Source organism: Sapajus apella, unplaced genomic scaffold (assembly GCF_009761245.1).
Source record: "Sapajus apella isolate SASKATOON/1434 unplaced genomic scaffold, GSC_monkey_1.0 scaffold12, whole genome shotgun sequence".
NCBI classification, from domain to species: domain Eukaryota; kingdom Metazoa; phylum Chordata; class Mammalia; order Primates; family Cebidae; genus Sapajus; species Sapajus apella.
Window position 1 is genome coordinate 20,621,674 of NW_022436952.1, and position 21,827 is coordinate 20,643,500.

Below are 21,827 nucleotides of genomic sequence, written 5' to 3' on the forward strand. Positions count from 1 at the left end.
GATTCTGAAGAAAATTGCAATAGAATTGAAGTTGACACAAAATATTGAGGCTAATTTTCACTTAAGACATACTTGCAAGAGTAGCTATTAAACATTAGAAAAAATCGGACAAATGTAAAGAAACTCGGGAAGATCGATATGAACGCAAATTGTAAAATAGATCATAAAACTGTGAAAAGCATAAAATTAGACCTTTCTCTTAAACCAAGCACTATAATAGTTTGAGACACACTAAGGATTTAAATGTAAACATAAAAGTATATATATATTACAAGACAATCTAAGTGAATAAACTCTATATTTTTGAATTAGGAAATATTTTCAATAAAAATGAATTCAGAAAATATAATGAAAAAGATAAGTGGATTTGACTATGCAATAATTAGGAACCGCTATAGGTAAATTACACTATACCAAAAAATCAAAAGGTAAAGGACATGTTGGCAAAAGGATGTGAATCCTGTGACAGATGGAGGAGTAGCATGTTTTTCCTATATAAATAGCATACACAAAGCAGTAAAGCAAAAGCACGCTCAGCAGGAAGGAAGAGGGAAAAACCACGTATTGCCAATGATGCATAACCACAAGGAAAAATATAATCTCACTAGAAACCAAAGAATGCAAATTAAAAAGAGATCTTTTGCCTATCATGTAAAAGTAAACCATAAATATACATGCACGCAACAAAAGAAAAGTAAATAAATAAACTTACATGCACGGGACAGAATATTTTAAGAAACAATAAGAGATGCCCAATGAAGATTTTTATCTGCCCAAGAGCTCATGAGAGTGAAGATGGAGGCAGTGCACCCTTGAATACTCAAGGCCAAGTTCAAAGGCACAGGATATTTAGTGGAGAGGGAGAGAGAATAGAGAGAAAATCACAGTGAGATATATAAGTGGGCACTGATGGACGAGGATATTGCCTCTCCTGGAGTTGATATTTTCATATTTACGGGTTCCAAAGGCAAAATTCATGTGGCCTCCGAATCACTGGGTGAGAGCAAGATTTTAGAATGTGAATAAACTTGATGACAAGTTTTATAATAAAGTTAGTTTTGGATAAAATGCCCTTAGACATATTTTTTGACAGTGTGTCAAAACATTTAAATATACACTGCTTATTAATATCTACCAATAGTTCTCAGAGCGGATTGTGGGCAGAGCTGCAGAAAATAAATGTGCCTGTGGGAAGGTTAATCTCCCCTTTCTCCCTGTTACCACAGTTTTCCTGGGTTCCACCCCAAAACCTCTATGAGTGAATTCAGTACTGGCAGGCTGTTTGGGTCCCCCTACTATCAATTTTCAAAAAGTCTACTAAATGATTTTATACAGTTTATGACAGAATCAATATTTGTGTCTCCTTTTTGAATACTTGTCCTTTGACTTCTCGGGTCAAGCGAGAGCTTTCTGAGCTTTTACCTGCATTGTTTACCATGAACTTCACTCCCAGGAGCCTGTAAGCTGGGCAGGGTGTATGTTATCATCTCCATCTCGAGGTGAGGTGACTTGGGCACCTGGGCTTGGGATCTAAGTTTTCTAGCCTGGGGCCAGGGCTCTTCCTGCTATTACAGTCCACCTCTCTTTAAACAAGGAAGACTTTGGTTGGGCAAAGTGGCTCATACTTGTAATCTCAGCACTTTGGGAGATCGAGGCAGGTGGATCACCTGAGGTCGGGAGTTCGAGACCAGCCTGACCAACATAGAGAAACCCTGTCTCTACTAAAAACACAAAATTAGCTGAGTTTGGTGGTGCATGCCTGTAATCCAAGCTACTTGGAGGCTGAGGCAGGAGAATCGCTTGAACCAGGGAGGTGGAGGTTGTGGTGAGCCGAGATTGTGGCATTGCACTCCAACCTGGGCAACAAGAGCGAAACTCCATCTCAAAATAAATAAATAAATACATACATACATGAGGAAGGCTGAAGAGGACCGTGACTATGACTCCTAAGTGATGGACATCTTGTGGGGAAGATGTTTTAAGGATTACACCCAGTCAAGTTCTCAACTTGCCTGACTAGAGCAAAATTAGCCTGTGTTGACTTGGTCTTGCAGGGTACATGAATAGGGATTGCAAGAAACGCCCAGAATCTCTGGCTATGGAGAATCAACTGAACTAACAACCCATAGTATGGCTCTTGTCTGGTGAGAGGCTCTCATCCCCAAAGGTCCTAGTATGTCAGAGCTCCAGGCTGCCCTCAGATCTCAAGAGCACCAAGGAGACATGCCATTTGTTCTAACTACCTTTTATGGCCTCTTTCACAGCAGAATCCACAGGAAGAATGTTTTTTTCCACCAGTTCCAGTGGCCCTGGTCGTAGAGCAATTTTTTCATTGAGATCATCAGCAAGTCGGGCTCTTTTCAGCTTCATCTGAGCAGTTGGAATGGACCTCTCTGCAGTGGAAGCTAAAGGGTTGAAAGGAAAAGGATCAGTTCTAGAATTTGCTGTCTTTCTCCCTCTCTCTTTTTTGTTTTTTTGGCTTGTGGTTACAAAAGATTGTGTCACATTGTGCTCTACCATCCTAATAATTTTTCATTGCAATCATCATCACTTTACAGGGGTTAGCACCAAAGCCTAGACGCTTCCAAATAAAGGCAAATAGAGAGGCATGTTGAAAAACTGGAGAAGATTGCTTTGTGAGGATTTGTGGAAAAATTTGCAATTTGGAGATTTTTGTAAGCAAGCAGTGTGCAGGGCCTTTGTTTTTTGCCTGACCCTAAGCTATGGCCCTCGGACACACATTTGATCTTCATAGTGACTGGTACGGGCTGGGCCCGCAGTAAATGTTATCTGTTGTTGTAATTAGTAGTTCCAGTATGACTTTTAAAGGGTTTTGGACTAGTCAATGCTGTGACCGACTGAGTCAAATGTCCAGGTCAGTTGTAAAAGGAAAAAAAATTCCATTGAAATAGTTATTTAATTAAACAGAGGGATTTTTGAAAGTTGAATTCATCTCCAGGCAGTTTCTCATCATTTGGAGGGTGTGAAAGGTCACGGACAGAGCCTTAAGTCCACTTCGATACAGCTGATATCAAACTTCCTTTTTAGGTTGGGCCCTGGCTTATTTCTGTGGAAGAACTCAGAGGAGAATCCAGCCAACTTACTGCTCTCATGGAGAACTTAAGTGAAGATTCTATAAGCGTTTGCAGCTTTACTTTCAACTTCATAAACCTAGAAAGTGATATATTTACAAACAAGTCTCTCAGCTCCATTATTATCAACCTGCTAACCCAGACCCTGTGTCTGGCACTGATCTAGAACTCTCCATACAGAAGAGGTCTAGGGATGTCTCATCGGTTGCCACAGGTTTAGCTGTGGAAGCTGCCTCTTCTAAGCATTTCACATTAAATGGAGGGAATGTCAATACTCCAAACCAAACAATGAGCATTCCAAAGCCCATGTCATCGCCAAAACACCCCTTACAGTTCCTTGTGAGGGCAGCTTGCTAGCTCTCTGCCTCAGCGATCTTTCTGACCCATCCTGTGTGCCAACTCAGGACTGATCTTCAGAAAGCCCTCCTTTCTTCTTATGCCTCCACGCAAGATCCTTCCCACCATCCAAGTCTCTCAGTCCAGTTTTTCAAGACTGCCACAAAGGTAATCTACCACCTATCATGACCAGTGGCTCTCCAGCCCAAAACTACTGTTCCAGAGAGCCTGGTCCTTATCCTTCTGTCTTCCATGTCTTGCTGAATTCACCTTTGCACCTTGGTTTATTTCCTTTCCCCACCTTAAACTTCTTCCCCACTCCCCACTACCAACATCTTACTTTTGGGTCCCAGCATAAAGCTTTCCTAACTCTTTCTGTTCTTACAGATCCCTTTTGCTTTGACCGCCTCTAGCAGTTAGAAGCACGAACGCTTCATCTTGTTGCTTCTGAAATTGGACAATAAACTCCTGGGCAGCAGGAGTCATTTTGTATCTAGCAGATCTTTTATGCTCTAAGAAGCTAATTCCCAATTTCTTATTGACAAAAGGGGATCCCATGAGAGGCACCAGGGACATGCAATTAATGGGGGTTGGTGCAGTTCACACCCTGATATTTTAATTCAAGATCATAATGATGGAGGAAATAACATTTTGTATGTTTTTGATTATAGCATTACTGTGCCCTCATTGTCATAAATGTGAAAAATGCTAAAAAGGTGTGCAAAAAAAAATGAAGGCTTCAGGAAAATCCCCACTTAGTGTCACCTATTTTTTAAGACTTGTGTGTCTTTCTTAGTTATTTACATTGATTGGTAGGTTTGTTTTTCTTCCCAGAATCTGACGATGAATATAGTTTAAGTATATAATTTTTCTTTCCAGAATTTGGCAGCAAATATAGTTTTGTTTTTTGCTCTTTTCACGAAACATTGTCTTGTAAATCTTTTCTCATGAAATCACTCTTTGAAAGCCTTGTTTGTAATAGCTCTATGGTATTGAAATGGCTCTGTTGTCTGGGGTATATGCCCTGGTTCTTTGTCATGGTTGAGAAAGAATTCAGGACACGGATACACACGAAGAGTGGGTTTAGGAGCGGAAAGGTTAGTAGAAAAAGAAGAGAGAGAAAATGATTCCTCATGCTGAGAAAGCGGGTAGTCCAAGAAGGGTCTCCGGTTTGTGGCAGAACAATCGATTTTGTACCGATGTTTGAGGAGGCAGTGATTGATTTACATAGGGCCCAGGGGATTGGTTGACCAGGTGTTCTATTTACACAGCCCGAGAAAAGACTGGTCTTCCCACCCTAGTTTTTATTATGCAAACGAGTCATCCACCTGGAGGCCATGATCTCTGCCTTGTGAAGTCTCTTCCTTCAGACTGTGACACGCTTCCATCTTTTTCTACCTGGCTCAGCCCTCACATTCCAGCCCATATCCTCACTCCCCTTTCGTTCTGATTCAGATGGCTCTTTTCTCTGATCTCTTCCATGCACCCACCACACCATGCATTCCCTCTTTTTTCATGCTGGACTGCGTTGGATACAATGAGTTCTAAATTTCTCTTCAAAGAATAAGTATGCCAGTATGTTCAATTTTTTGACCTCCATTTTAAAGTTTAAATTCCTTGTAGTTTCAGTAAACAACCTCTTCCATCAGTTCTAATCAGTAGTTCACATCTATTCCCTCGATTCCCTGCTCTGTCCTGACTCATCCTGGTCACCTGTTCCAGTCGCCTGCTCAGTCTTGACTCATCCCAGTCACCTGCTTTGACCTGAGTCACCCCCGTCACCTGTTCTGACCTGAGTCACCTTTAGTTACCTGTTCCATAACTGTTTTTCCTGCTAAACCACTCACCCACCACTCTGGCTCATACCCCTGCTCTCTTTAAAATAACCAGTAGGAATTAGCTTTGACTGTGCAATCTAACCCTAGCCAATAGGGGAACAACACAGCAGTAGGGGCTGCATCAGGGATAAGAACCTCTTCCCCTCCCCTGTTCAGGTGTGCACTCACCATTGCTCCATCCGTGAGATGCACGCTTCTATAGACGTAAATTGCCTTGCTGAGAGAATTTATATTCGAGTGCTATTTCTTTTGCGGCATCAACATTTTACATATAACAATTGTAAATGTGATTCTCATGTCCTCTGTTATACTGTGAGACCCTCTGAGGGCACAAACCTGTGTCTTATTTATAGTTGAATCCACTGGCCTGGCAGAAGAGGCAACTCCTAGCAGACACCCAACACAGTGTGTGTTCAAGGAATAAATATCCCATAGGTAACTGTCAAATTAGGGGTTGGACCTCTTTTAGGGTGCACACCAGTGGTCTGGGGGATTCTGTCCCAGGGAAGGCAACTCATGAGGCAGGAGCAGGAGCCTCTTCTCCTAAATCCAGATGTCAGAATATGGGAACCAATTAGGTGTCTGCTTTGTCTCACACACCCCAGCACAGAGGTGGCATTGTAAGGCAGAACTAGACCTGTTTTGATCAGCACTAATTTTCTCAGATTGTCATTCCCTGCATGCCTGAAGGTAAAGGCAACAGCAAAGCATAATCAGTTACCTGGAGGATACAGAGGCAACAAGGGAACTGTGATTCCCTTCCAAAGTGAGTGATAGTCCAGATTAATAATAATTGTCTGCACATGTTGGATGTGTTCCATGCACTCTTAGAAGTTATGTGATTTGCCCAGGCCTTATAGGTAGGAGACGGCACAGCTGAGATTAGAGTCCGAGTCTCTCACCTGCTTAACTGTTTTATGGCTTCCCAACTTGGTTATCTACATGGCCTAGAAGGCTTAGATGATTACTTGAAACTACCACTTTGTAATGGCAAGGGAGATTTTTAAGAGGGCTTAGCAACTGTACAGAGACAGGTAGCTCAGGGAAAACACCCCAGGGTTCTACAGCATCTCTTGGTTTATGATTTCTTGCAGGCTTACCTTGGAGTATGTGCATATTAACCAAGTCAGCACTGTTGCACCTGTTTCTGGCTTTCCGCTTCAGGGAATTTTTAGCCTGTAGAACCCAAACAAAGAGAATCACCCAGTTTTACCTTTTGAAAAACACTCGATTTATCTCAAAGGAGAAAATAACCTTTTAAAATGATAAATGAAACATGAAAATATTCTTGGTGTCCCACAGTTTGATGAAGGAATATTTACAAAGACCCCTCGAGTCATTTGTAGATGGGAAAATAAGATAAGAAGGTAAAGAGCTTGGGTCCAAGGCAGGGCTACAAACCTAAAGCTCTTTCAGGGATAGGCAGGTTGGGACATGTTAATAAAATGCTCCTATAACCCTTAGGATACTAGGGTGCTGGTATTATAATCGATCCTATTCCATTGCTTTTTTTTTGTTTTTTCTTTTTTTTGAGACAGAGTCTCTGTCATCCAGGCTGATGCAAAATCATAGCTCACGGCAGCCTCGGCCTCCTGGGCACAAGTGATCCTCTTGCCTTCGTCCCACGAGTAGCTGGGACTACAGGTGTGCACCACCAAACTCATCTAATTAAAAAAAAATTTTTTATTTTTAGTAGACAGGGTTTCACCATGTTTCCTAGGCTAGTCTTCAATTCCTGGAGTCAAGCGATCTGCCCTCCTCAGCCTCCCAGAGTGCTGGGATTACAGGCATGAGCCACAGCACCCAGCCTCCATTTCCTCTGAAAATAGTCACAAAAGTAACCAAGAGTAGAGCTAAAACATTGCCTAAATCCATCTAACACAACATGACAATGTATGCCTCTTTCCCGTTACTTGCCTGACTTCTCTTTTAGGACACATAAAAACGTAAAGCCTGCAGATGCAGACTCACCACATGTCGGAAGGGCATGGTTATTTACCCAGTCGCGGGCTCTGGGAGGGCCAACACTGGACCCCAGGTTTCTGATGTCTAGTTCTGGGTTTTTATCTCACTATAGTGGATCTCCCAGCAGCCCCCTGAGAGGGGTCTGGGAATCACTTCAATTCTGATGAAAGAGTCTGCTGTTCTTTGTTCTTCTCGGTAGTAGGAATCACAGCCACTTGTGAGCTACATTGAGGAGTTACAGATCCCTCCTCTTCCTCTCTATCCACAGACAAGTTGCAAGACTAGTACTCTCAGGCAAGGAAACACCGGTGGGGAGGATGCTCTCTTTGCCTTTCTTTCTCACTCAAAGTGTTGATACTTGCTAAACAGTATCTATTAATATATTATTGACAAATTCAGGTTGCAGAGATTTGTTATGAAAGTACAGAATATATACCAAATGTCCACCTCAAATGTAAAATAAGCATAATTCCTCTTGCCTTTAAGTAGCTACAAATAAGTTCTGTAACCATAAACCATGCCTTACCATTGAATTGGATATTTAAAAACCTGATTGTTGTTAAGAAATGGCAGTAATGAAAGGTAAGGCAGCTTGAAAGCCAACTTCACTTCCCTCTCTAAAGTGTTTTTGATTATAGTGAATCTTTTTTTTTTTTGAGCCGGAGTCTCGCTCTGTCACCCAGGCTGGAGTGTAGTGGCACAATCTCGGCTCACGGAAACCTCCACATCCCAGGTTCAAGCGATTCTCCTGACTCAGCCTCCTGAGAAGCTGGGATTACAGGTGCATGCTACCACACCCAGCTAATTTTTGTATTTTTAGTAGAGATGGTGTTTCACCATGTTGGTCAGGCTGGTTGCAAACTCCTGACCTTGTGATTCACCTGCCTCAGCCTCCCCATGTGCTGGGATTACAGGCGTGAGCCACCATGTCTGGCCAATTCTAGGGCATCCATGCTGTGATTTCTTCCAACATTAGAAAGATTGGGGACATTAAAAAAAAAAAGCTAAAAGATAGCAGTTTCAAAACTAATATAGTTGATCCCATTTCTATAGCTATCAGTTAATAGGAGCAAGATTCCATATGATATGAGGGCAGGGGACTGGCAAATCGATTGAGTTTGTTGTAGAAACTGTACGCGCATCAGCAAGGGTTAGCATTCAGAGATTCATAACCTAGAGTCTAAGTTTGGATCAAGAAATTTGCGAAAATTACCTTGTCACTATCCAAATTTTTTCTTTGCTCATGGAATTCCGTTGGACGTTTCGATGCTGAAATAGAAACACAAAAACATGAGTGGAGGCTGGGTTAAGGGCCTCGGTCAGCATCGCAGGCTTTGCCGGTGTGCTTGCTGAGCTATGCACAGTATGGATGTGCGTGCCTTTATTAGGCTACAAGCAATGACAGAAGACAGGCCTGGAGAATACCAGCAGCCCTGAAGCCATAGGAGATAGGAAGTGGAATCGAAGCCTCAAACAGGGGGAGTAGCAGAGGCAGGATGTGCAACAAGAAGAGAAGTGATGGAGGCAGGGCATTCCAGGGTCCGGAGGAAGTAGAGGTGGTGGTGGAAAACTGAAAACAGAAATAACCCTCTGGTTGGAGGGAGAGGTGTAATCTTGGGTAACTAACACCCTCTTTGACTTTGCTCTGCCCTTGAGTGCAAAAGGCCCCAGGGATGACTGTGGTCTGTGTCTGTGGGGTGGGGCGGTGCACTGGGGGAAGGGACTGTACTCTGGATAAAGTGTGTGACTGGTAGGTCAGGAACATGCAACCAAGGGTGTTGAGTGAGAAGCAGAGAATCAAACTTTGAGGGCTGGAAGGAGCCTTGGAGACAGGGAAGTTAACTCCAACCCTGAACAGAATGGGGAAACTGAGATCCACAGAAACAGATTGACTTGCCCAGGATCAGTTAGGGCTAGGAGCATAGGTCCTGTGACAACTCTAACCTCTTTCAAGGTGTGACATGTAAAATATTAACCACCAGTAGCCAGAGGCACTGGTTAGTCGTACATAACACATGGCAGCCATGAACAACCTGGACTGAATGCCAGCCTCACTCTCTTCCCACTGCCTCCTCCTCATCACCACTTCATCACACCTCTTATGGGGGTTTAATAAACTCCTTTGATTGAGCAAAGAAGCAGACCATCATTTTGCAAAATTTCTACATTTAGCCTTGATTTTCTTAATCTAGAACAATCTCAATCAGGAGCCACAAATAATCACTTTTCAGGATAAGTGATGAAGTTGATAAGTAGTTACAGAACTGCATTGATTTCTTCCCCCCCCGAATTAAATGTCTGGACAACTTGATGAATCACGTGATACAGAATTTTACTATGACTGTAACAGTTGTCTACCGTAAGCTGCAGGTAACGAAGTATTCTTCCAAATCTTGGCCAGCACAAAAATTAGGTTTCGGACCAGATCAGAGTGTGTGTGTATGTGTGTGTGTGTGTGTGTGTGTATGTGTATGTGTGTGTGTGTGTGTGTGTGTGTGCACGCCTCACTCAGCCCTTAAGATCATGCTGAATGTGAACAGTTTTCAGCAGGGCTTGCTGGAGATCAAGCAGACATAGACGTAGACCATAATGGTAGCTGGCCATAGTATCTTCTTTAAGAATGCTGCCTGGGGAGTTAATAAGTCACACTCTCTATAAATCTCCCTGTTCACCCTGACATTAACAATGTTGCCGAAGGAACATGTAGAATTGTCCCATCTGGCTTCCTTGTGCCAAATATAGTTGACAGGCATCCTTCTCACTTGGATCAAAGATTAAGAGGCTTTCCTTCTTATAGTGAAAAAAAATGAACACGCTGCTTGAATACTACTGATCTAGAAACTGTTTTTCACTTGTCTTTGATTTCTGCTCTTCACTCTTAAAATGAGCCTCTCTGCAAAATCTCCCTTTTTAGATGACCCTTTTCTCCCATTTCTCCCGACTCAGTGATTCTGAGAAATAGATCAGCTCTCCTGTGTTGCTCATGTATTTTCTTTGAGTTGCGTCTGGTCATCATCCTTAAAAAGGCTTGCCTTTTCCGGCATTTGATCGCAGTTGAAATTTATGTCCAGGGAGTTCTCCAAAGAAACTCCCTTTCCCCCTAAGCAATCAGATTATGATACAAAGTCTGCTTGAAGTCCAGTGGGCCACTGTGGATCTATACAACCAGTATCAATTGGTCTTTACCTCTGTCCTGTCTCCTGGTAATCATTTAGTTAGATATTGTATATTGGTGCAGTTCAATTACTTACATAACCCAGAAAAGGAATCGATCTTCGTGTGGCCTCATTAAGTGGTTGAAAAGAATAACATGCCCTTTCCTCAAGAAACTCCCTGAAGGGAATAGTATGAATAGATCTTGAGATGTCACTCACATTCCAAACACAATTGATTTTAACTGGGCTTGGGATTTAGGAGGACTTTATCGGGTTCTCGTGTCTCTGAGGCTGTTCAATTCTTATTAGCAAAGCTTATTAATTGTTCTAAGAAACACTGTATTTCCTGTATCTCAGCTTCGTAGAACTACAATTCGTCACTTCTTGGTGTTAATAACTCCCCTGTGAGATGATTCACACAGTCCAGTTCTCTGATGCCAGAAGCACAAAGGTCTTCTGGAACCTTCTGCCACAGGGTGGAAGAAACTATCTTCATTTAGCAAGGACTTGGGAAGACAGCCAAAGAGGTCCACATGCTGCATTTTACCACATGCTCTTCTCCTCGGAGGTTAAGGGGTGTTATATGAGGCACTGGCTTGAGGTCACACCATGGAAAGCTATCCTTGCCATGGCCTTGGGGTTGAGGTTTGCCTTCTCAGTGACTACAGAGATTGTGGGTTTTAACCATCTCCCACGAAGGCCAACAAAAGCGATGGTGCCCCCTACTTCTCAGTTGGCTTTTGGGAAAATGCATAAAAAACCACTTCTGCTGCCAGCCTGGGGAGTATCAAATGGCAAAATTCTGTATTTAAAGGACTTTGACATTTAAGATGGAAAAGGAATTTGGATTCTAAATCTTAAAAAAAAATCCATGTGACGTTGAATTAAAATACTGTTGTAAATTCAATCAGCCACACATCTAACTCTTTCCCCCTGGAGGGAGATTAATGGTCCCTCACAAGGGAATTTGTGTTCTTGCCTCAGAGTTTCGTTGTGGGCTATGCCTATTTCTGTCCCCACGGCTGTGGCTAATTTGGGTCAGCTGAGCATATAAACATTTGCTTACTTAGAACTTAGAAAAAGGATCCCAAGATAAGAACAGCCCTCCTGCAGTCCTCTGCTCTCCACTGTAACCTTGTGCTTCTAGCAGGATCCCAGAAAAAGGTGAAAACGGGTTGTGGGGCCATGGAGAACTCAGTGAAGGGCGTCACGCCTCAGCACAGTGTAGGGTCCCTGGAGTTGGGTGACTCCGGCAGCAGAAGCAGGGCTGTACCTGGTGTTGGGCTGTGGCTGGTGCAGGGCCTGACTTCTCTTAATGGGACCATTCAGCAGCAGGCTTGGAGGGATCCCAGGTTCATTGCTACTAAGAGGACCAAAAGGGAGAATTAAAAAGCCAGAGACTTGGGGCGCAGCTAGTGCAGCATTCTCAAAGTGCAGCCTCCAGACCAGCATCCTCAGCATCAACTGGGAACGTGTTAGAAATCCCAATCTTGGGACTCATCCCAGCCCCAGAGAATCAGAAACTCTGCCAGCAGGACCCAGGAATCTGTGTTTTAACAAGCCTTCCAGGTGATTCTGATGCAAAAGCCTCAGAACCACTGTGATGGGATTTGTAAGTCCAGTGGATCCTGATCTAGGTGCTCTGGGAACCAAGGACTTCAAAAAGGGAGCAATGAATGACCAGGGCTGATTTTCAGCATTTCAAAAAACTGAAGAGAAAGAGTATGTCTGCCCAGAGAAAGGCTGCTTAGACTAACAAAGCTGTCACTTTCATTGCTGCTGCCTGGAATCATAGCAACTTGGTTTAGTTATGGTTGTTCTTATCAAAAAGCACTAGCTGGGAAATTTATAGACCATCAATTAGAAAATTACTTAAAAATGTAAAATTAATTATTTCAAAGATACATGGATTAATAATTAAGGTTTGTGGGATTCTTTGGGGAGTAGGGAAGACAACACTATTTCAAATATAAGACGTATGACCGTGATGGGTAGAATTGAAGAAATCCTGGGTGACTAAACATTTGGGAACCATCCGTTTGAGTTCTATTCTTGCTCTGCCATCTACTTTCAGTATAACCTTGAGCAAGCCTGAGAGTTTTCCTTTGCTGTCAGTTTCCCACTTATAAAAAGGGGCCTATTCACGTTATCTTCTCTCTGTCTTGCTTTTAAAGACAAATTGGGTCATGAGAACCTTTTCTATTTTTTTAAGCAAACAGGATACATGCTATGTATAATATTAATGCTTTGGAGACTATATTTTCTTTTTTGCTTGGCAATAAATTGCTACTTCAGTACCCCAATGATAGTCTTAGAGGGTCTGTTACCCCAATGATAGTGTGCAGGGTCTGAAAACAGTGCGTTTTCCCAACGTAACTTTGTAATGTTCAAGACCTCGCAAGCACACTGGGAGAATTTGATGCAACATCTGTGAACACTTTGGAATTTCTTGGAAGGAGGGCGCAAAGACAAATTCAAAGTGTGCCTGTAATTACTGGTTTTCTGGTTTCTAAGGAGCAGGGAAATGGAACATTGAAGGAGAGATGGGGGGAAAGAAGGAAGGTAAGATTTTTGACCCAAATGGGATTGATGTGAAAATCCAGGGCACCTTTTTCTCTTTCTGAATTCGAGATGTTAGAAAGAAGGGAAGAGGCAGACAGATTAATTCCCTTGTGCTGTGTACTGCTGGAACAGCCGACAGTGTGTGGTAGGGTGCTGTAGGGAAAAGCCAAGTCAAATGAATGCACTGAGAAAAGGAAGAGAGGCTTTGTCCAGTCAACTTCTCAAAACTATCGTGAAGCTGCATGTGGAATGAGTGCAGAAATTGCCCCGATCATTCATCTTGCTATTCAGAAGTACCACAGAATTCAGGGATTTACCAAGGTTTTGCAGTAAGTATGTGGCTGCTGTAGCTTGGATTAGTCTGCAAAAAAAATAAAGGCAGCACCATTCATAGACAGCTCATCGTATCTTTAAATTCATTTACATTGATCAGATCATGAAACCAGGCTGCCCAGACATTCCATGCTGGCCAGCGGCGGCTTTCTCTGAGACTCTGTGGACACACAGCAGACTCTCTGGGCCCTGTGTCCTCTCAAATCCACTTTAGCTCTCTAATCTCATCGTCTGTATTCCAGGAGAATAAATTAAACAGTCTTTCATCTCTACCCTGGGTTCAGCACCAAATAGATTCACTTTAGTAGCAGAGGGAGAGGGAGAGAAAAAGTGATCTTTCCTTCAACCTTCCTGGATGCCCATTCTCATGCAGTGGTGTGAAGTTGTCTAGAATTGTTCAGTGGGATGATTAAATGGGGGTGATCGGGGGCCCCCCCTGGTCTGGAAGCACTTTGAAACAGAAGTTGAGTCCGACTTCTCTGTGTTTGTTCCCTGGAGCCTGTCTCACAGCAGAGGGTTAATAAATATTTACTGAAATGCTCAATGACCATTTTATTGAGTCTGATTTACATGGCTGGTCATCTTTCTACAGTAAGTCTTCTGAAGTGGTTAGAATAAAATGATGCTATTTAAAATTTTACCCAGGAGAGTGACACCCAGGGAGAAGAACTGCAGGAGAGAAAATTTGCATAAGAAATGGTGAACAGGTCCAATAGGTCTAGGCAAGGGGGTGGACTCTGTCCTCATGCCATGAAAATGTAGAGAACCTTGATGTCCTCTTGCAACCTTGAGCCCAAAAGGAAGGGACAGTCAAACCATTCCCTATGAATCTTGGTTGATGATGAATCTAGGCAATTTGAAATCTCTATGTTGAGACTTAGAGGTGAAATTTTAGAGATAAATCTAAACAGTAAGTTCTTTAAGTAATATTTCTGAGTTGACTTTGAGGGATATTTCACTAACGTTTCATGACAATTTTGAAAATGTGAATTTCACAACTGCTATTGTAAATATACCTGGTCTGAGAACCCTTGACCCACTGTTTAAAGTTGTGCTAGGGATTACGTGCTGGCTTCAGAACCTTGCTTGTCTTGACTAAAAGTCAAGAGATGGTGCCTTTAAATTCATTTGAAGCATGTAAAAAGAGACATCCTAAACTCATCAGGCACACACATAAAAACAAAGTGAATGTTTAAAAGAAGTCATTCACTGCGATTATAAAAAAGAATTTGTTGCTGGTTGCTAAAGACTGTCTATTACTCAGCAGCAACCTCAAAATCTGCAGGATACATGCCCAGGGAAAGTGAAGGAAGAAGATTTCAATCCATTTGGATCAGTTTTACTACAATTACACATGACTCATTAGAGTCAGTGGGGGAGGAGCCTTATAATTTAATTATCAATTTGGAATGCAGTTGAAGTGAGACCTGCCATACAGCTAAGTCAGTGAAATCTTTCATTCAATGCTCATCATGGCAAAGCATAGATTATGATGTCATTTCATTTAAATCAATGGTTTATCTTTGGCATTTTCACACATTATACACTTTTTAATTTTTCTAATTTTTTTTGGCCATAAAATGCCTTATGATGCGAAATAAGTAAGGGTTTTTAAAGGCCAAGTGATTCATTTTGAACGTTTGAGAAAAGGAGCCCAGGCAGAGATCAGGAGACACAAGTTCCGGCCTCAGCCCTCCACAATAGGAGGGGGTTGCATGTTATCGAGTGGACAAGCCCTGAAAATTTAACCTAATGTAAAACTCCATGCTAATTGGTGGCAGGTGCTTCTGTTGGCCAGTTAAAAATAGTATTGCTATTTGATAAGGACAATGTACAGTCCAGTTAGCCATCAGCTTTGAGTTTTGACAATTTATGGCATGTTTAAAAAGATTGTGACTATTTCTAATTTTATGAACAAAGCGAGATTTTATGAATAATTTTATCTGGCATGCATTTGCATTCTCATAAATCAAAACTGTAGAAAATGGGACCACATTTGGATCTAGGCTTCAGGACATCTGAAAAAATCTCTTAGGTCTCTTCAACCTCAGTTTCATGAACAGGGATTGGGATATGTCAGGGTTTTGCAAACTCTATTCTGAGGAGAACCAGCACTGTAGAGAGAATTATCAGGAGGCTTCTGGAAGGGACAAGGAGAGGCCCAGTAAATGGGGCAGAGACATTTGACACTGCCTCAGTCAGTGCATGTGTGTTTGTGTGTGTGTCTGTGTGTGTGTGTGTGTAAAATCCAGGGCACCTTTTTCTATCTCTGTATATATGTACTATATACATGTGTGTATGTGTGTATGTATGCAATTGTTAAATCTTATGCACTATATATATGTGTATGCACTATATATACACACACACACATATACATAGTGTATAAGATTTAGCAATTAAAAAATTAGAAAAATCACAGCATTAGGTAGGCTCTGAGGACTACTACCTTTCCTTGCCTCCATTCTTCCTCCTTTTCTTTTACTTTCTGTTTCAAAAAAATTTAAATAATGGAGTGAAGAAATAAGAAAGTCTTCTTGTGAAAGGTAATGAATTGCACACTGAATTATGCTTCGGTGTGCTTTTTATCAACTTTCCCCCCAAATATCTTGACTTTTTCTGAGGGACCATCTTGCTTATTATTGTCTTCCCTAAAGTGCCTGGCACAGTCCCCTGTATATAGTCTGGGTTATAATAACATTTGTTGAATTATACTGAATTGAAAAGATCCTGAGCCCCTTGCTTCTTCTTTCCTTCTCCCAATCGTTTGCATTTAGACATGTTCCCTTAGGTGGCACAGGAAACATACTGCTCTGCTGAAATGCACACAGATTGCACGTTTAATCTCTGATCGGGCTGAAGAGGCTGACCATCGGTAGGGGAAGAGATGCGTCCTATCTCTAGCTTCCTGAGAGAGCTAAGGGAAAAGGTCTGTATAGGCAGGGCCTGCAGTGTGCACCTGCCTGACTTGGACACTTTTTGCCAGCAGAATCTACACTCTTGGAAACCCTGGTTGCGAGGAGGTAGCTGCAGATTGGGGAAAACCTTTATCATAGTGTGTACTTTTTAAAATGCTTCATTATTTCATGATTTGTAGGTTTTTTCCTAGAAATTATCTCAATGATGCAATGAACTAAAGATGCAAAATGTCTGTTAAGCATTATTTTGTTAATATGCATATTACTTGATTCTAGAATTCCTAGAGAACAAAATATTGTATCTTCATCGGACTCTACTACACAAATGAACATTTGATTTATATAACTTACATGATAGGTGTTAAAATGTGGGATAGGGTTAATTACCACCTTCAGGTGTTTTTACTAATTTTCAGATTTAACGCTGTATCCCTCAAAAAATGTTTATTCTTAGCCAAATGCCAGCTGCAAGACCCAGGCCCAGAGTATTTAAGCACATGAGTCAAACTATAAATCAGATGTGTACAACTTGGGCTTACGGAAAGGTCGTGGGCCCATCTGCTCCATTTGCCTTTCCAGAATTAAAGAGAAAAAAACATCAGGGAAGGGATAGATTATCAGCTTTGGGTGAAATTGTCTGGACCTGACCTGACATTTGCAGGCTTTTGGTTTCTCCCTGTCTTTAGCACCTCCAAGGAGAGGCTAAGATGAAACAGGCCACACATAGGCTTGCTCCTTGTTCCTTTGCTTCCTCAGCATAGTTGTAAACGTTGCGTTGAAATTGCGGGATGAGCTGTTTCCTTTGTACTTCACGAACCTCCAAAAGAGTTGTCCCACTTTAAGGTCACCTACTGTTTACTACTTGCAGAGTGCAGCCATGAACAAAGGACTGCTTTTGAATTACAAAACAAAAGGCCCGAAAACTTCTTAGTTCTGTTCTGGCTCTGAAACAAAGATTAAACTTTAAACGTTTAGCCATGGGTCATAGGGTTTCAGTATAACTAATTACACAACAATTTTTCAGCGGCAAACTTCCTCTTCTTGTACGCTGAACTCTGAAGTAGCAGTCACAGTAGCATTTTGCAGACAGCTGAATTTCTACACAAGTCATTATAGATCTTGATTTTTAAATTTTGCTGGAGAGGAAGTTTGAATGTATTATCTAGAGCAGCTTCACTCATGACTTATTCATCCAGGGTACCCTTTCCTCTAGTCCCACAGATAACCAAGAGTTAGCTTTCATTGCTGGGTTGGTAGAAAATTTAAAATATAATCCTCTAAAAGATACAATAATCCTTCTTCTTTTATCCAGATTGTGGCCAGTAATTCAACATTATATTATTCATGCTAAAATGGTATTGCCACTCCACCTTCTAGAGAGGAAATACTTGACAATATTCAATTACTTGTGGACTCAAATACCCCAAACAAAACTGAAACTGAGGAGGTGAGAAAAAGATGATGTGACTGATGCTTCCAGAAAGAATATTAATTATATCCAATTTTAAAAGTAGATGAGTCGGGGGTGCCCATAATGAATTCTGTTTACCCTAAGAACAATTCCACTATATTGGAGTTTTAGGCATAACCAGTATCATTAAAAAGAGCCCCTTGCAGGTGTGTAGGTAGCAGTCAGGGCAAAGCATCCCAGGTCTGGGATTTCTGCTTTGAAAGACAACGGGAGACCAATGCACTGGCTTAGACTAAGCAGCCTCTGAGGCACTTTCCAGCTCCCAAATGGTGTGGCCCCATATATATCAGTAATTAAGAGATGCAGATACTCACGTGGTATTATGCCTTGGTTAGCCAGTTGTTCCTGGGTCCTTCTTTGTTGAAGTCTTAACTGCAAAACTTAGAAAAGGAAGTGTTAGTTTGTGAGTTGGGCTAAATATCATTACCATCATTTATATTTTCATTATACATCCATAGCTCATCTCATTTTATTTCTACAACAGTTCTGAAAATTATTGTGAAGTACATTTTTATTTCTGTTGTAGACACAGTGGAAGAAGAAAGAGAAAAGCTGAGAAGGTTGCAAGGTTTTGCAGTAAGTCTGTCTCAAACTAGAATTAGAATACTTGTCTCCTCTTTGAAGTGAATCTTATTTTTGCAATGCCACTCTCTCTCTCTCCTCACTCTGTCATTTGCAAGATGAATATCATCTAATTCCACTTGGGTGGCAACCTGTGATATCAAAAGGGGAGACAGAGTCCCACCTAGGTTCGTGTCTCATCTCTAGCCCTTTAATAGCTGTGTATCCCTGAGCAAGTTGCTTAACCTCTCTGAGCCCCTGTTTCCTCATTTGTAAATAAAAACAATGCCTACCTGGTGGTGTTGCTATAAAGCTTGATAAAAAAATTTATTTACACTGCTTAGCAGAATGTCTGGCATGTGTAATGACATTTTGATAAGTGGTAGTATTATGAGAATCTGGAATTCTTCTGGGAATTCAAAGAAGGACTACAGGAGTTGTGGTTTTCTTAGAAAAATCAAAACATTGTAAAATAGTCAGATTATGTATTACAAATAAATATATGTATGTTCCAAATATTATATATCTATAGCACAAATAGATTATATGTATCATATACATGTAATAGTAAAAATTAAATAACACTGAATTATTAACTTCTGAGTGCAGTATGTACAATGCTCTCCCTTCCATTGCCCCCTCCTCCAAACACATTCTATCTCGAAATTCAGACTCATCCTCATGGATATTCCATTTTCTCTATATACATTGACAAGAGAGCTTAAAGTCTGAATCCACTTGGATTAATCATCTGCTAAAATAAAAACCATGTTTTCCAGAGGACTGTAACAGAACTCAGCGTCTATATAACGTAAGGCTCACAATGTCCAGAATACAATCTAAAATACTCTAACGCAAAAAAACTAGGAAAATACGACCAATTCTAGATGGAAAAGACAATGAACAGATGCAAACCTTGAGATGAATCAGATGTTGAAATTATCAGACAAATATTTTAAAATAGTTATTTCCAACTAGGTTCAATAAAGTAAAAGTAATGGACAAAAAAAAATAGAAAATCTTAGTAGCAAGATAGAACACATAAGAAGAAATCAAAGTGAAATATTAAAACTTAACAGATTATCTAGAATAAAAATTATTGAATGGACTGAATAGAAAATTTCAAAGGAATGAGTCAGTAAACTTGAAGATAGATCAAACTGAAGAAGAGAGAGAAAAAAAGATGAAAAATGAGCAGGTCTCAGGGACTAGTGTGACAATATCTAAAAGTCTAATATTAGGTAATTAGAGTCCCAGAAGTAGAGCAGAGGAAGAAATAATGGCCAAAATCTTCCTGAAATTGGTGAAAAAAAAGAATTTACAGATTCAAAAAGCTCAATAAATCCTACACTAAATATGTTCACAGAAAAACACACTTAGATACATAATAATCCAATGGCTGAGAGCCAAAGATAAAGAGAAAAATCTTAAAAACAGGTTGAGGAGAAACAACACATTGTATAAAGAAAAATGTTGATTTAAATAGCCACAGATGCCTCATCAGAAACAATGAAAGCTAAAAAAGAGAAACAAATAAACACCCCGCCCCCCAAATCTGACAACCCAGAATAGAAAATGTCCTCCAGGAATGAAGGTAAAATAAAGATATTTTCAGGTAAAGAAAAAATATAATTTCTTGCAATAAATGCTTAAGTAGTTTCTTCAGGCTCAAGGGAAATGATACCAGAAGAGAACACAGATACTCAGGAATGAATAAAGAATGTCAGCAATGGTAACTCTATTAATAAATATGAAAGATATTTATTTTTCTTCTTAAACATATAGAACTACATATACAAATTTAGAAAGAAAAATTGTAACATTGTCTTTCGATGTTCTTAAGGCACATAGAGGTAATACAGATTACAGTGACAATATAAAGGACTTCTTAGGACTGCCAAGTTTCTATACTTCACATGCAGTAGTATAATACGAACCATAGGTAGACTGTCACAGTTAACAATTATATTGTAACTAATAAGAAAAACACAAAGAATATAACTAAAACCACGTCAATAATTACAACATATGCTCAAATAGAAGTTTTTCAGAAAGAATTTATGAAAGCGACATTCAATTATATGTTATCTTCAGGAGACATGCTCTATATATAAAGTGTCAGATTCGTTGAAAGTAAGTAAATGGAAGGAAGATATACCATACAGACAGCAAGCACAAGAAAGCTGGAATAACTATCTTAGTGTCACATAAAATAGACATCAAATCACAGAGTATTGTCAGAGATAAAGAATGGAAATTTCATAATTATAAGAGGGAGAATTCATCAGGAAGACGCAGCAATTATAAATGGGTACACATTTAAGAACAGAACCTCAGAATACATGAAGCAAAAATGGACAGAATTAAAGGAATAAATAGACAATTTCAAAATCACAGTAGGAGATTTTAAGACTCCTTTCTCAACATCTGATAGAACTAGATTTAAAAAATATTAATGACATAACCTTGATATAATTAATATTTGTTTGGCTCTATATTCAACAACTGAAGAATAAATATTCTTTTCAAGTGTACATGGTACATTCACCAATATATACTAGTCACAGAGTAAGTTTAAATAAATTTGAAATAATTGATCTCATACGGAGTATGTTTTCTGATGACATTGGAATTAGTTATAACTCAAAAGGAATATGGAATTAATGAATAAATGTTTGGCAACATATTTCTAGATAATTCATAGTTCAAAAAGAAATCACCAGGGTAATTAAAATATTTAAAACTGTGTAATAAAAAATACGACGTATAACTATTTCATATCACAATTTCCCATAACCTATATTACAACTTCTGAGACACAGCTAAAGCAGTGATTAGAGGGAAACCTAGAGTTATATTAGAAACCTAGAGTTATATTAGAAAAAGAGAAAAGTTTAAAATCAATGATCTAAGATTCTACCATAAGAAGATAGACAAGAAGTATGCTTACAGTAAGTAGAAACAAGAAATAATAAAGATTAAAGTAGAAAGCTTTATAATAGAAAACAGACAAATAGTAGAAAAAGAACAATGCAAAAAGCTGATTATTTTCAAAGATCAACACAACTGGCAAACTCTTAATTAGACTAATTAAATTAAATTAAATTTATTTATTTATTTATTTTGAGACAGAGTCTCACTCTGTCAACCAGGCCAGAGTACAGTGGCACTATCTCTGCTCACTACAACCTCCATCTCCTGAGTTCAAGAGATTCTCCTGTCTTTGCCTCCTAAGTAGCTGGGATTACAAGTGTGTGCCACCATGCCAGGCTAATGTTTGTATTTTTAGTAGAGATAGGGTTTCGCCATGTTGATGAGGTTGATCTCAAACTCCTGACCTCAAATGGTCCACCTGCCTTAGCCTCCCAAAGTGACTGATTAAAAGAATAGAAAACAAAGTTTACCAATAACAGGACTAAAAAATGTGTTAAAACTCTATATTCTAGACATCAAAGATAATGAGAGAATACATTAACAAATTTGTGCTAATAAATTTAACAACTTAAAGTGGACACATTTATTGAAAACTAAAGCTTACCAAAATTGTTATTCAGAAAATGTGAATAAAAATGTTTATTAAATCATGCATTGATTAT

General features: G+C 40.0%; 1 protein-coding gene across 5 annotated transcripts in view; it reads right to left on the minus strand.

The window, feature by feature from the left end:
• MYOCD (myocardin) overlaps window positions 1-21,827 on the minus strand; it is a 102,621-nt gene that overhangs the window by 43,961 nt on the left and 36,833 nt on the right. For 2 of the 5 annotated variants that reach the window (XM_032280238.1, XM_032280242.1), the window contains exons 2-5: window positions 17,985-18,050; window positions 8,445-8,500; window positions 6,367-6,442; window positions 2,244-2,405 (exon numbers count right to left, since the gene is read on the minus strand). In XM_032280238.1, the coding sequence (XP_032136129.1) occupies window positions 2,244-2,405; window positions 6,367-6,442; window positions 8,445-8,500; window positions 17,985-18,050 (360 nt within the window). Of the gene's footprint in view, window positions 1-2,243; window positions 2,406-6,366; window positions 6,443-8,444; window positions 8,501-11,659; window positions 11,750-13,265; window positions 13,310-17,984; window positions 18,051-21,827 lie in introns of all 5 variants that reach the window. The other 3 variants (XM_032280241.1, XM_032280240.1, XM_032280239.1) reach the window with 3 other exon arrangements.